Source organism: Anopheles arabiensis, chromosome 2 (genome assembly GCF_016920715.1).
Source record: "Anopheles arabiensis isolate DONGOLA chromosome 2, AaraD3, whole genome shotgun sequence".
Taxonomy (NCBI): domain Eukaryota; kingdom Metazoa; phylum Arthropoda; class Insecta; order Diptera; family Culicidae; genus Anopheles; species Anopheles arabiensis.
Genome location: NC_053517.1, coordinates 83298511 through 83313145, shown reverse-complemented (window position 1 = coordinate 83313145; position 14635 = coordinate 83298511). Strand labels below are relative to the sequence as shown.

At 44.5% G+C, this 14635-nt stretch overlaps 2 protein-coding genes across 5 annotated transcripts in view; both read left to right on the top strand.

Moving 5' to 3' along the window:
• Positions 1-10268, top strand: part of LOC120896391 (DNA-binding protein D-ETS-3) — a 65774-nt gene extending 55506 nt beyond the window's left edge. For all 4 annotated transcript variants that reach the window (XM_040300468.1, XM_040300462.1, XM_040300478.1 and 1 more), the window contains 2 exons: positions 5717-5922; positions 8702-10268. In XM_040300468.1, the coding sequence (XP_040156402.1) occupies positions 5717-5922; positions 8702-8838 (343 nt within the window). In that variant the 3' untranslated portion in view covers positions 8839-10268. The remainder of the gene's footprint in view (positions 1-5716; positions 5923-8701) is intronic.
• Positions 10269-12035: 1767 nt separating this feature from the next.
• LOC120896379 (UDP-glycosyltransferase UGT5-like) lies at positions 12036-14634 on the top strand. Its single transcript, XM_040300438.1, has 3 exons — positions 12036-12252; positions 12326-12558; positions 12625-14634. The coding sequence occupies exons 1-3, from the start codon at positions 12137-12139 to the stop codon at positions 13848-13850; spliced, it is 1575 nt and encodes a 524-aa protein (XP_040156372.1). The 5' UTR covers positions 12036-12136; the 3' UTR covers positions 13851-14634.
• The last annotated feature ends 1 nt before the right edge of the window (position 14635 follows it).

Below are 14635 nucleotides of genomic sequence, written 5' to 3'. Positions count from 1 at the left end.
CGACCCGTTCTCGGTTCTGGGTAGCATGCGTGTGTTTGTGTGGGTTTTTCTTATTCGGTTCAACAATTAGCCATGTTTGCCCTTTTCTGTACTATTTTCGGCATGTTAGTTTGATTTTTGTCCCTTTTTGCTAGGAATCGAAATGATATTTGTATTGCCGTTTTTCGGGATGATTGGCATCATTAATGGCATGGGGTGAAGTTGTGTTTGGATTTTATTTTGTATTTCTGTAGTTTCATTTTGGCAGAACAGGAAAGCAAAAATTCCATTTCTCGTCAATTTACTACCAATGGGAACAAAACAATATATCAACAATACATTTTTTCAAAACTTTTAATACACTGCTTCTTGTTTCTATAGCCGCACCTCTAAATTTCGTGTCTTTGCTACATCTTCAAAATATATGATATCGATTAGTATGAGGTGATTGTTTGGGGTTGTAAAAAAGGAATGTTGCAAATTTTTTAGTTATTTCTACCATGCGTTTTGCTCTTACTGACAGCAACAGAACGCCAGTATCCACACGAGCACGGATACACAAATGTGGTTTAAGAATAAGAACATACAATTCTTACATTGACCCTTCCGAAATTTTGATCCTAAGTCGGTATAAAATATGGAGCGAATAATTGTGATAAGGGTATATGCAAAAAAGGTAATTTTTCGATATAGATTTTAATTCACTATTTGGAAAGCTGGAGAGAAGCTAGACAAAAAATATTGAATTGATATTATTGAGAATTTTAGATGTAATGAAAGGTGCACACAATACAACAAAAAATAAGTTAATGATAAAAGATTAAGAAATGTAAGTAAAATCAACCTTCTATCGTAATTTATCCAAGTGCGGCAATGAAAAATAAGCGGGCACAATAACGTTAATTGACAAACACCTTATATTGACCGACATCATATCTTTATAGCAAAGACACGAAATATTAGAGGTACGGCTGAGGAAATTAGTCGCAGTAAAGTTTTTTAGCGGAAAAAGACGATGGTACAAGATTTTGTGTTTGTGTAATGAATGACGTAAAAAAGTAATTGAGGTTAAAATCGAACCTTCCATTTGACCAGGAACGGAACGAGCCAAGCAGAATCGAAATTCTGAAAATTCCTTCAGTAGAATATATCTATCATGGCGTCATCTGCTTGAAAAAATTGTGAATTATCATAGTGAATATCATCCGTTAAAATGACGTCATATTTTGACAAATCGCTTAAAATGTTTGCTCTCAAAAATCTGAAAACAACCATAAGTTTAATAAATGTTTGTAAGATAAAACTTCTCAATTATTTCCATATTAATTAACTATTTTTGTCAGCTCTACACAAGAATATAAACGTACAAAATGTATTAGTTGTGCTGTTAGTTTATTAAATGACATATAACGTGATATGGCATAGATTCAGGCGCACACTAAGAACTCATGAGGCAATCGTATTTAGATGACTTCGAACAATTCTATTCTAACATGTATATTACGAGCCATTTGTTCTCTTTAAACAAAGTGAGTCTAAGCATCAGCTCTCCATACGATTGGAATAAGTTTAAATTGTACTCCTCTTCATAGTAATTCTTAGTATGCTATCATTGGATACAAATGTACGTGTCCTTCAATAAGTTATCATATGTTGTCACACATTCAAGCCATCCCAATGATTGCAGACACTTTTTAAAGAAGTTGAAAATGTTCGCAAAACGCCCCATCCCATCAACCTGTGCAGCGTCTCACACGTCAAACTTTACAGCCAGGACAAAACTGCACTTTCGCAAAGTTTTGGTGACAAGTATGATAAGCTCTTAGATATTTCTTTTGCCAATTTAATCAACCGTACCATCCGCGCCATATCCTCTTCGCCAAAACCCAACCCAAATGCTGTACGCTTTCATGGTGTGTCTTTCCATTGAAATATATTCATTCAGCTATCTCACTAGACGTGCCAGTTACCTCCGCCGGCTCTTCAGACACATTTTATCGCCGATTTATCTAATAATTTCAATTTCAACGTTTCGTATTCATTCGTACGAATGATTGAAGAGCATGCTGAAATCTTCCCCTCCCGAGCGGGCGGTGCTGTTTCCGGCTACCACATACCAACCTCTCCCAACAAATCTCTCCGAAACCTCGGCCCTCGGTTTGGTTTTGGAAAAATCGTCCAACTTTCTTGTCGAGATGTGCCATAATGCCCGTTCAGATACCGTTCTTACATTCCATTAATCCACCGGGGCCGCCGGGTGGTTTTCGCAACAACTTGCCCGCCCATCCGAGCTATGGAAGGCCCTCGGCTCACACAAAACCCACAGCCACATCGTTCGCTGTGTCGTGCTCGTGAAAGAACGTACGTCCCGAAAACCAGTCCTTCGCCCCGTGGGTGGCTACTGCGGTGCAATTTTATCCTTACTGGCAGATGTTTCAATCCCGTTCGCTGTGCGGAGCGCTCGCCAAACTTCTCCTCCAGTGTGGCTACAACATGGGAATTTTACTGTGCCACCAACAAACCAACCGAACGCAGCATGAGCTGCAAGAAGGAACGCTGGAACAGCTAGGTGTGACACCCTGCCTCATCCTTTACCCACGCTCTGGTCTCTCTCTCTCTCTCTCTCTCTCTCTCTCTCTGTCGCAGCAACAGACCGGGTTGGTTTGCGAAACCGTATGCCGTATCCCGGCGAGCAAACGGAGGAGGTTTCATGCAATCAAATTTGTAAATTGAAAAATAACAACATTTTGATTTAGCCAAAATCTAATATACTTCTGTGCTGGGACTGGGCTGGCGGGTGTTGGGAGCTGGTGACGCTAGCAGCGCGAATGATGGCGCCATCGTTCTGGAAATGCGAAAGACAATTTCTGTACAGAAGCACGGAGCACACTATCGCTTTGCGATCAAGATGGGCGTTAAGAGGAAATTTATGGCAACTTTCGTGTCTACTAACCATCGCGTGAGTTTATAGGGCTTAGTTAAAGACTTTGCTCGATAAAATGCACGCTGAAAGTTATCAAAGAGTTGACTAAAGCTAAGATATTGTATAGTTATTTAGTATAGTTCATATTCGACCTTTTTGTTATTGTCAACCAATTTCATCAGAACGTAAACTACTTTCAATTACAAAATCAATTACAAAACTCTATCCCTCCCGCTCTCACTTTCCAATTACCGCTCCATGTGGTGACATTACACAAATTCAATTTGCGAAATGTCAAATTATTGATTCTCCCGTAGCCAGACAGCAGCCGAACCGAATGCTGCCGGTACCGTATGTTGACTCAGTTGCTTTATTAAATCATTGCAGAGGAATTAAAATCCCGCTGGTTCCCTCCCAGGCCATGGCTACCATTTCGTACTAAATTATCTCGCTTCCCATGCCAGAGGGATACAGCGTTTACAACGCCCTGTTTGAAGCTTGGCTCTGTTCTACCGCAGGGATCACGCTCCTAGTGTCGTCGATGACGGGGTACACATTTCGTCACATTTTGGGGTAATCGGCTGTAAATGCTCTCTCTATCTCTATGGTTGGGCCCCGCCCGCAAGATGTTGTCCTGAGCGCGTGCACACACAAACACGCACAAGGGAGCACTAAAGAACAATGTTGGTGGGATGGCCATGGGGATGATGTACAAGTGCGTACAGCCAGGGCTTTGGAGATGACAATGATGGAACAATCATGACAGCAGTAGCAGATCCAAGTGGCTGCAGTGAGCAAGAGCAGTGCCCTAGACCTGTGAGGGGAACAGGGGTTTGCTGGGTGGTTGTTGGAAGATGGCCCACTTGAATATGTATGTACACACATTAAGCCACTCGAAAATGTTCGGTCGGAAAAGTGCTCGGGTGCGTTTTTCCACCACTCGAGTGACTGTGGTGGAGTGGGCAAATGATAGCTTCTTCACACCCAAACACACACACAGAGCATTTGCATTTGCACGGCTGAGTGACAGCAACACGCCCGGCTCATTTTATGCTGTCCCCGCTATCGCCCTGGCAAAAAGTCAATGGGCGAGTGTTTGGGGAAAAAGGGAAGAAACGGCAGCAGCAAAAAAGCATACTCCACAATCCGTCTCGGGCGCCGGGTAACCATTATCATGCCACTGTTGATGCTTCTCCCGATAATGATTCTGGAGTACGTGTGTGTGTGTATGAATGTGTGTCTATGTTGATGATGATTTGAGGTACGAACCAACGTTGGCTGTAATCCTTCTCGCTGTCTGGCTGTCAATGCATGTTCGGAGCTCTGGAGATGTATGATTTTAATGGATGTAATTTTGAATATTTTCTCAACGGAGGGCAATCGAGGACGCACAACTTAGGGGGACAGTTTTTTATAATGTGGTTCTCGCTGTAGGTGATGAATATTGCTTCCCCGAACCCGGTATAGGACATACCAATGCTCTGATTCTGAAATTGAAGTGGAGTAGGGCCGCTTTTTACCCTTTTTGGAGCAGTTTTTCCATTTAGATTCAGTTTATCGACACATGTTTACCTTCAAAATAGACTGTTTTGGAAGGCTTTTGCTCTGATTTTTCAACACTTTTTCCCCATTCCTGCACAGCTCTACCCATATGTGACGACAGTTCCATTGTTTCTAGTGCCATCCGGTTACGTTTTCCACATGCCAATCAATTCGCTTCGGCACGTAGAGCGTATTTGAAATCGCGTTCAAATCGCAACCGCCACTCATTCCTTCTCGCCCGTCACTGGGACGATGGAACCGAGGGACCGAGGGTACATTAACCGTATGAGCATTTCATGCTTAACAATGCGACCGACGGCACTATTGCTTTCTCAAACATGTTTGTATGCCTTGCGTTTTTTGGCCGGAACGTCGTATGAATAACCTCCTCATCATCCACGTGTCCATTCGGTTGCCATTACCGCATCAGCAGCAGCACACTTTCCAATCTAGTAGTCCCAGACACACATTGTTCTTCGACCTACGACCTGTCAGCGAGCGTTTTGACACAATGTACGCAACCGTGTCGTGTAGCGCCGTCCGATCTTTGGCGCTGTCGACGCGCGAGAAGCGTGTCAGTAGCGTTGTTCGTTTGTCATTCGTTGCTTTTTGAAGATATTGAAAATGTATATCTTCCCCCTCTATTGACCAGTCGCGTCTCTGGGCGCCTCTCTCTCTCTCTTTCTTCCACAGCGCGAGGAAGAAAATTGTACAAGAAACCGGGATACAATTTGCTTTCCCCGTGAGCGTGCCTGGCAGCGGTTTGCGCTACGACCATTTGTGTATTCCAGAGGGCAATCGGTGGGCGAATTAGCTGTAGCACCCGGGCACTATCGCTCCGCCGCTTATCGAAACCGACAAATCGGAACATACAACTTCACTCCGACGCGTTACGCACACTGAAGTATTCTGCCCCACGGTCGTAAACTCGCCGGCAATGGCTGTGGAGGAGCGAAAAAACACCCCTTGTCGCACACAATTTATACCGGCACGTACCGTACGTTTCTGGGGGGAAAGGGGGGAAGGGAGTAAAAGTGTATTTTCTTCGGCTTGATTGAGACACTTTCTTCCGTTTCTTTGCCCGTCTTTTTACCGACTTTATTATTGTGACTGCCTACGCCTACGCCACCCCATACAACGGGAATCTGTTTTTACCATTTTTTTCTCTCTTCTAATCCACCTTCCTTGTTCTTGTTTCTTCCTCTTCACCCCTCACCACATGGCCTCCGAACGGACCAACAAAAATAATACAACCCCACCGGGCGGCTACAGATATTACTACGATAAGAACATTATGACGAAGGTGCACGGCAAGCGTTACGCCTACAAGTTCGACTTCCAGGGTTTGGCAGCCGCGACCCAGCCCCAGACGGATCCGACCTACAAGTACCAGAGCGACCTGTTCATGTCGCCGTACCATCACGGGGCCAAGCTGAGCTCGTTCATGAGCCCCCACCACAGCATGACGTCATCTTCCGGTAAGTTGTGGCAGGGATTCTGGTTTATCGGGAAAAGGAAATCGGGTGCTCTCAGGACCCACTCTACTCGGGTTTATGTGTTTTTTGCGTAGTGGTGCCACCTTTACTATGGAGTATTTTTCTCTGTGTTTGTGTGTATGGGTATGTGTTTTTGAAGACCTGTTTCATACCACCGAACTGCCACCGGTGGCCTAAGAAATCTAATCGCCATTTCGCACTCAACCGTTTAAAGATATTTCCTTTCCCAATTTGGCTTATCGCTCGTGAACGTTTCGTTGTGGCGTGTAAAAATAGGCGTAACGGCACTATTTTTCGCTTGCTGCTAGCAATCGACACACCGTGATAGTTTATAAGAATCGAAATGTTTTGAAAGTTGCAGAGAAGTTTCAATGGAAGTGTGGTGTTAAACGGTTTTAGTACATATTTATTCCAGCTTGTACTAAAAATTAGCTTGCTTTTTTAGGGCTGTTTTATGTATTATTTTCTAGTTTCTACTTTATGAATCAGGGGTTTTAATCTCTTTTTTAGCTAATTAGTTTCTAATGACGAAAAAATAGTTCGATAACATTATGAAACGAAGTTATGTTGACTGTACTAAAAATCAAGTACAGCGTTTCCAAGGGCTGTCATAGTTGTAGGACACTTCTGTTTCACTCTTTCTTATGTGAAGTGATCTTCAAATGATGGATATTAGACTCTATGGCACCCTATTTGGACATACTCATTAGAAATTCATATTGGATTTGTCCAACAAGGATGCTATGAAGTCCAATTCCCATTACATTAAGTTCATTTTTACGTAAGAAAGAATCAATAATGTGTCCCACAGCTATGAAAACTCCTGGAAAACCCTGTAAAGTGTAAAGTGTAAAGGAAATCGACAGCAGTTTCCTGCCTTTATACCTTTAATTACTGAAGCTCGATTTAGTTGTATATTTTTGAAAATATTATGAATGAACAAACTAAGTATTAACTTCTGTTCAATTTTGATTTAATATAGATTTATACTGCTTTGTTCTAATTTGAGTCATTAGACTTGAAATATTAACAAATCCCTTTGATATTGGACTGTTACTTCATGTTTTGAATAGAAAATATACTTTTTACAAAAAACAGACTGCCAGGTTTAAGCCATAAATAGCCAAAATCTCATAATTTGCTTTTATTTTCCAAAACGCGAGTCTTTCGCGTGAAAATGTCCTTTGTCCAGGCAAACTTTCCCACCCAGGACCTTCAGTGCGCGTGATAAGCTTCCCGATTTTTCACTCCCACGAACCGTAAAGCGAGAAGCGATAAATCAATGCTCCCTACTTTCATCGATTTTACAACACGCTTGCGTTTTGAGCGCCAGCGTCAAAAACACCCACACCGATGTGGCACTGGTGGTGGTGAGCCCCATGCCGAGAAGCGCCACATTATCATCAGCAAGCCATCTTGTACTTCAACGGGAGGGAAGAACACGAGAGTAGCAAACATTCTTGCGTGGAGTTCCAGCCCGAAGTGCCTTGGAAATCCTAGCTGCAATGGCAGCAGTTGCGCCCCCTAAAACCACGCCGTAACCCAATGCACAGCACAGGCTCATGCGCATGTTGCAGTAACCGACCACCAAGCGTCTCCATCGTCTCCGTCTGCCTTCCCTATCAGTCGCTCCCTATCTCTCGCTCGCTCTCTGTCTCGTCGTGTGCCGTGCTTTGCCTCTTTGTCTGTCTAGCTCCATCTCGCTCGCTACGGGCGTGATTAACTCGGATAGAAAGACACACACTTACACACACATACAGTCAAAGAGTAAATGGTGAAATGGCGGTAGGAATAGCAGAAAGAATACACAACCCCGAAGGAAACTATCGCCGGCGCAGGCGGAAAAACTCAAGTATCATCTTTTCCGCCCTATGTGAAAGAGCGCCAATACCATCATATTCTTACTTCCTACGAGAAATCCGGCCCGTTGGCCCGTAGCACGCGATCGGAAGCTACGCGCAACGGAAGAAGAAGGATGACTTTTTCTTACCTTTTCTACGACCATGTGGAGCCCGCGCTGATGGTTGGAAAGGAAAGGCAAATGGGCCATCGCAAGGTTCCGCCAACCGGAGGATTCCCAAATGGGGGTGCGGCCCTTCCCCGTGAGCTGCAAACCGCGCCCAACCGGAGACGCAAAATAACCGGGTGGAAGTGAAACCGTTTCTTTTGGTCTAATTTCTGTTTCCCTAACTAGTTCCGTTTCGGAACGGCTTGTTTGTTAGAGGCTTCCGAAGCGGACCTTTCGCTCTTCAGCGCGTTTTCGCGTACTTCCTTTCTTGTTTCTTTTTTTTGCGTGTCCCCGTCGGCAGCCGCGTGTTTGCCGTCTGTCGGTTCACGTGAAGGTGAAAATTAAAGTCTACCTACTCTTTTTTGTTGTTGCTAGCTCTTTGGAAGTTTGTTTTAGCTTCGCTTTTTGATTGTCGAAGAAGTTGCTTGGGTTGCTTCTTTAAAACGACCTTAAATGGAATGAAGGTCGAACCATAGTTGTCGGAAGCAAAGGCAAAGAAAATCAACAAACAACGTACAATCAGCTATGCAATTAATAGTTCACAACTGGTTCAACATGGTTTGGCTTTCAATTAAAACTTGAAATTAATTATTAAACCTGACAGGGTTGTTAAATTCAATCAAATTAATTAACAATCGTGGGGCTTATTAATATCATAAATGGGAGCGTTTTATGTAGTGTATCCTGGTCACGGCACCAAGAGATTTCTGTATTAAATGAAACACTTTGCTTTCTCCATTTCCTACCAACCAGCCTCCATCTTCCCGTCGGCCGCCAGCTGGGGTAACTGGGGCAGCCCGGCCACGAACCTGTATCCCTCCCACACGATGAGCCACGTGACGCCGTCGCATGTTGCGCCCCATCTGGGCTCGTATCCGCACTACGCATGACCAACGCCCACGACCACGTCCTCCAGCCACCATCACCACCATCACGCCCAGGTCGACAACTTCGATCTGTACAAGAAGCTGACACCGTACGAATAATAGCATCCGCTAATCCCGCAACAGCAGCACCAGCCACACCATCACTCGCACCAGCAGCAGCAGCAGCAGCAGCAGCATCACCATCATCAACATCATCAGCAACATCCACTGCATGCACACCATCATCCGGAGCTGTTCTATCAGCACGAGCTGACCGGATATCCTCGGAAGCAGATAGCGGGTGGCTCGCTGGCCTCACCGGCAACGGCCGAGGTGCAGCAGCTGTTGCGGCGGACGGTAACGATGCGGCCAGATGACGACGGTGACCCCGGTGGCCAGGTGGGCGTGTTTCGTGGCCCAACAGCAACCACAGCAACGACAGCAGCCAGTGACCCTACCGGGACGACTACTAGCAACGGTACGGCCACTACTACTCTCGCCACTATCACTACTACCCAGTTAGATAAATGTATTTTAGACTATCTAAGAAATGTCTCAACTTTTAAATGAACCTCCATCGGGGAGACTCCTTCGACCCAGCAGCGATGGGTGGGTGTATTTTAAAAAAAAGGAAAGGATGAAACCAAACCACAACCGAACCGAACCGATCAGTGTATAATTAGCAATATATCTTGTTGTAATGTAAACTGCTGCTGGACAAGCGCAAACTTTCCCTCCCTGCCATGCGGTGGGACGGTGGGGGGTTTGAGCTTCCTGTCACAAAGCAAAAGCACACACGTCATACACATATAAACGTTAAATAGATAAAGCTACAAGGGGGGACGCGGCCAACGCAAAATCGCCCACTAAAACACGATGTACAGCAGCAGTAATCTAGTCACGGCGTGCGGCTGATTGTGTGCCGTCGGTTACCTTCGTCCGCGGGTGCGCAGTATTTAAGATACGAAATTTTCAAAACCCTCCCCCGTCTCCTTCCCTGTATAGTATTAAGGGTTAGCCATTGTTTTGCTAAAAAAGTCATTGTGCGAGCAAGACGGAGAAGACGAACGTACCACTTCTCGCAAAACCGTTCCCACCAGAAACCGTGAACCATTATTAAACAAAAAAACGTTCCAAAGCAATCCAAAGAGGTAGAGAGAGAGAGGCGTTTTTTTTTGCGGAAGTTCTTTTTCCCTTTTTATCTCGTTTCTGTTGTTTTGCCATATTGTTGTACATATGCATTATTCGATCGATAGCGTATTGTAAGTGCTTTAGTTTCTATTGAGTCAACTTATTTAAGCTCCTCCGGGTTGGAAGGAGGTCGAGAAGAACAGTGAACAACAGGATCGAACTAACAAGCATCTAGTCTGTCTGTCTGTCGGTGCAATCGTTTGCCGGAGTGAGTTGAGTATGGATTAAACGAAATGATGAGAATGTATTAAAATTTAAGAAAAGCCAGGAGCAGAAAGCATAAATTGTGAAAACTATCTCTTTTGAAAATAATTTGCTACCAAATAGAAACAAACCAGGAAACAAATCAACTATCAGAACAATGTATCAAACAACTCACACACAAAACTATTAAAATGACAAAAACAAACCAAAAAGACACATAAAACAACACCTGGCAAACGAAGCGTGGAAGCGGCGCAAAAACAAAAGCAAATATTTATACATATAAAGACTGTGATAGTTAACGACACTTGTTAAAAAAAAAAAGTTTTGTTCTTGCAAACCATTTTTACTCGAGCGAACGAAACCACGGAGCTGCGTGAGGTAAAACTAGGGGAGATACTAGCAGGAGCAACTCAAGAATGCGAGGGTAATATAATAAAGGGAAACGCTCCTACTCCTACGATACGATCAAGATTCGTTTCCGTTTTACCCGTTTTGTTTTGAGTACTTTAAACTTTACGTTTTAAGTGGAACAAAATTCTTATAGTAACTAAACAACACTAGAGCAAGTATAAGCGCAACGTATCCTTACGGATCATTCCACTCAGCAAAGAGTAAAGAGTATTTATATATGTATGTATGTTGTAAGTGTAAATAATCTGTGTACCGTAACTTATCGATGTGTACCATATATTTGAGCCTAGTCAACGGGGGAAGTAAGAAGGGTAGTAAAAGAAAACCACAAAAAGCAAATCCAAAAACAGAGTGTATTATGGAACGGTCAAGGATATTGAAGAGTCTGACAGTCCTCCCCGCACAGCAGCACATACGATCGCGCATGATCGATTTCGGTTGATGAAAATCACGTGTCATGTACGATGGATCATGTGTAAAGGATCGTCTCGTGTTTTGTTTGTACATAAAGAATGAGGGAAAACACAACACTTACCACTTTACCTTAATGATTGGTCGTCGTCACGCGTCTAGTCAATGTGGGGGATGGAAGGTTAGCAGACTCTTCGCAACAACAGCAACAAAAACAAACACAGATCAATGTCGTACGTAAATGTGTATGTGTGTGTTTTTTGAACAAAACTCGACTACAACTACAACAAAAAGGCTTCAGAAAGCTAAGAAAGACAGTAATAAAGGGTATTGAGCGTAGCAAACCCCCCAAAACATGGTGGAGATGTTCATACTACGAACCGAAAGCAAAAGAATCAATTTACCGATCGGATTTAGGTGATTATCCAGAACAGTGTAGAGAGAGGAGAGGGGAGGGGGGATCTATAGTTGTGTATCTTCTAATATGTATGTGTGTGTGTGTTTGTGTATGTAAAATCTAAGTTCAATCAACCGTCTTCATATTCAATGCGCAAACGGGCAACTACAACCCTCAAGGCGATACGCAAAAGGAGACGGCGCAACCTTGTACATTCAATCTCGCTCGCTCGTTCGGCTGAGCGCAAAACAAAACAAACCAACCAAACCAACCAACCAAAAAAAAGGAATAACTGAATTAATAAAAATTCGTATAAATGTTTCAAAAATCTATTCCCAACACGGCGTACGACTGACACTGTGATTACTGCGGTCTGGAATTTCTGGTACAAACCAAACCAAAGGAAAGAAGATCTTAATGCTTATTATCACATCACCGTCGGCACGCATATCACACGCTCAAGCAAACAACGCTCGTTGATAATTCGGTACAGAGTAGATCATCACCCCCTTTACGATTCTGCTTATCAGCATGATTCTGACAAGCGCCACACGAATGGTGCAAAGACACAGAGCCACGATCTTGAGAGAGCGCCGGCTCGGATGACCTGCGATAATACGATCCGCGTGAGGGTCTTCACTTTCTTCAGGAATGGGTCAGTTGCATTCCCAACGCTGAACCAGGAAGCAGTACGAACGCGGCAAGATGAGACTATTTGTAAGCGTGATCGTCAGTGGAATGCTGCTCGGGATTGCTAGCCAGGTGGAATGTGCCAACATTCTCGTGCTGATGAGTGTCGTGTCGCAGAGTCATTTCATATGGTATTGGCGTACATCTTTTTAGGCTATATTCAAGTGATCTTTGAAGTGAAACGGTTGGACTTTCTTTCTACAGGATACGTCCTATTGTGAACCGGCTGGCAGAGGTAGGTCACAACGTTACCGTTCTTTCGGTGAATGTGGATTCAGCCGCTCCGGCCAACGTTACCTACATTCATCTGGAGAACAGTTACAACACGCTGTACGGGAATGGTACACTAGCACGCAACGATATACTGGAACGGTCCAACGAGATGGCAATGGCTGCCACCGTTTCCTTCTATAAGTTTGGTTTGCTTGGATGTGAAGGTAGGCAACGATCACGACCTGATCGCCTGAGTGTCACTCTTTTAACACTCTTCTTGTCTTTTGCAGGAGCTATAACGTCTAAAGGATTGCAGCAGCTGCTCCAGTATCCTCCAGACTTTCGGTTCGATCTCGTCATCTACGACTTTACCTGTGGTCCGTGCGTTCTTGCCCTGCTGCACAAATTCCACTATCCTCCACTGGTGAGCGTTACCGGGTTTGGAGTGCCTCAGTTTACCGAACGGCTCGTTGGTGGCCATAAAGCCGCCTCGCTTGTGCCACACTTCACGCAGCTAACCGACAGCCCGATGCCGTTTAGCCAACGTTTCACCAACACCCTGATCCACCTGTTTGACGCACTCTATCGGCGGTACGTGTTCCTGCCACGGCTCCAGCAGATAGCCCAGCAAGCGTTCGATTTTCCACTGCCCGACCTGACCGAACTGGAGCAAAGAACACTGATCATGCTTACCAACTCGAATCCCGCTCTCGATCCAGCGGAAAGTATGCCACCGAACGTTATCCCCGTCGGGGGGCTACAAATCGTCGAGCCGAAACCACTTCCGTCAGAGCTGCAAAACTTCATCGACAACGCACCGCAGGGTGCGGTACTGTTTGCGATGGGCACTAACTTTAAGAGCAAAATGTTCACCGCCGAACGACAGGCAATGTTTCTGGAAGCGTTCGCCCTCCTGCCGGAGTATCGCTTTCTGTGGAAGTTTGACGACGATCAGCTGCCGAGAAAGGCGAGCTCGAATGTGTTGATTAGGTCGTGGTTGCCACAGAACAATATATTGGCGCAGCCCAAGGTTCGTGCGTTCATTACACACTGCGGGTTGATGAGTACGCAGGAAGCAACGTATCACGGGGTGCCGATGATTGGTATTCCGATATACGTCGATCAGCATCTTAATCTGCACCGGACGGTGCAGATCGGGGCAGGTGTAAAGCTGGACCTAGCGACACTAACGACGGGTAGTATAGTGGCGGCCCTGAGGGAAGTGCTGCAGAACGCATCTTACCAACAAGCGATCGGACGGCGTTCGGCACTTTTTCGTGATCAGCCGGAGAAGCCGCTGGAGCGTGCGGTGTGGTGGATCGAGTGGGCACTGCGACATCCGCGGGAGGATCGATTACGATCGGGGACGGTTAAGATGAACTACCTTGCAGCGAATGGGTTCGATGTGTTCGCATGTATTGTGGTGGGAGCTGTCGCTCTTTTAATGATAATCAGAAAAATAGTTTCCTTCATGTATCAAGTGCCTAATACGCGACCCAAGGAAAAACTGAAGTAGATTTTGGAACTCAAGAAAGTATTTTGATAATTATTAAACAATGTTCCATCTTTTCGTCCCCTTAATACCTAAAGAATTCGAATTGAGCTATATTCATACGTTAACTCCCAAATCAATTTCTACGCCGCGTATACTGCCAAGAATGGTTTGCATAATTGCAGGAACATTAACAGGTTCAGTAACAGTTCCAGAAAAGTGATGAGTACATTATCGGTTCCATGTCCGTTATAGGTTCGAGATCGGATTGAGAATCTTTATGGGGCTATGAACAGGTTTGAAGTAAATTAAGCATCAGTTCATTAACCGGTATTAGTTCCGGTCCTGTTCAATTCTAGGACCAGAATGTGTTTGCGATCAGTTCCAGAACCGGTATGGATTCAGTATCAGACCAAGGGCTGATATGGATTGAGATCAATTTCAGGATTGTTATGGGTTTGTGATCATTTCCACAACCAATAGGAGTTCATGAACTGTTCAAAGACCGATACGAGTTCAGTAGCAGTTCTCGGATCAGTATTGTTTCATGATCAATCCAAGAAGCGGCTCGTGAACGATTCCAGAAACGGTATGGATTCCCGACCATTTGAAGGATCGTTGTAGAATCTTGACCAGTTTCAGGACCCATATAAATTTCTGATCTATTCCTGGATAAGTATGGGGTTGTAATCAGCTCCAGAACCGGTATGAGCTAAGGTTTAGCTCTAGATCAATTATGATTTCAATATTAGTTTTGAGTAATCGGAACAAATTAACTGCACAGTTGTTAACAAACTTATATAAAAACC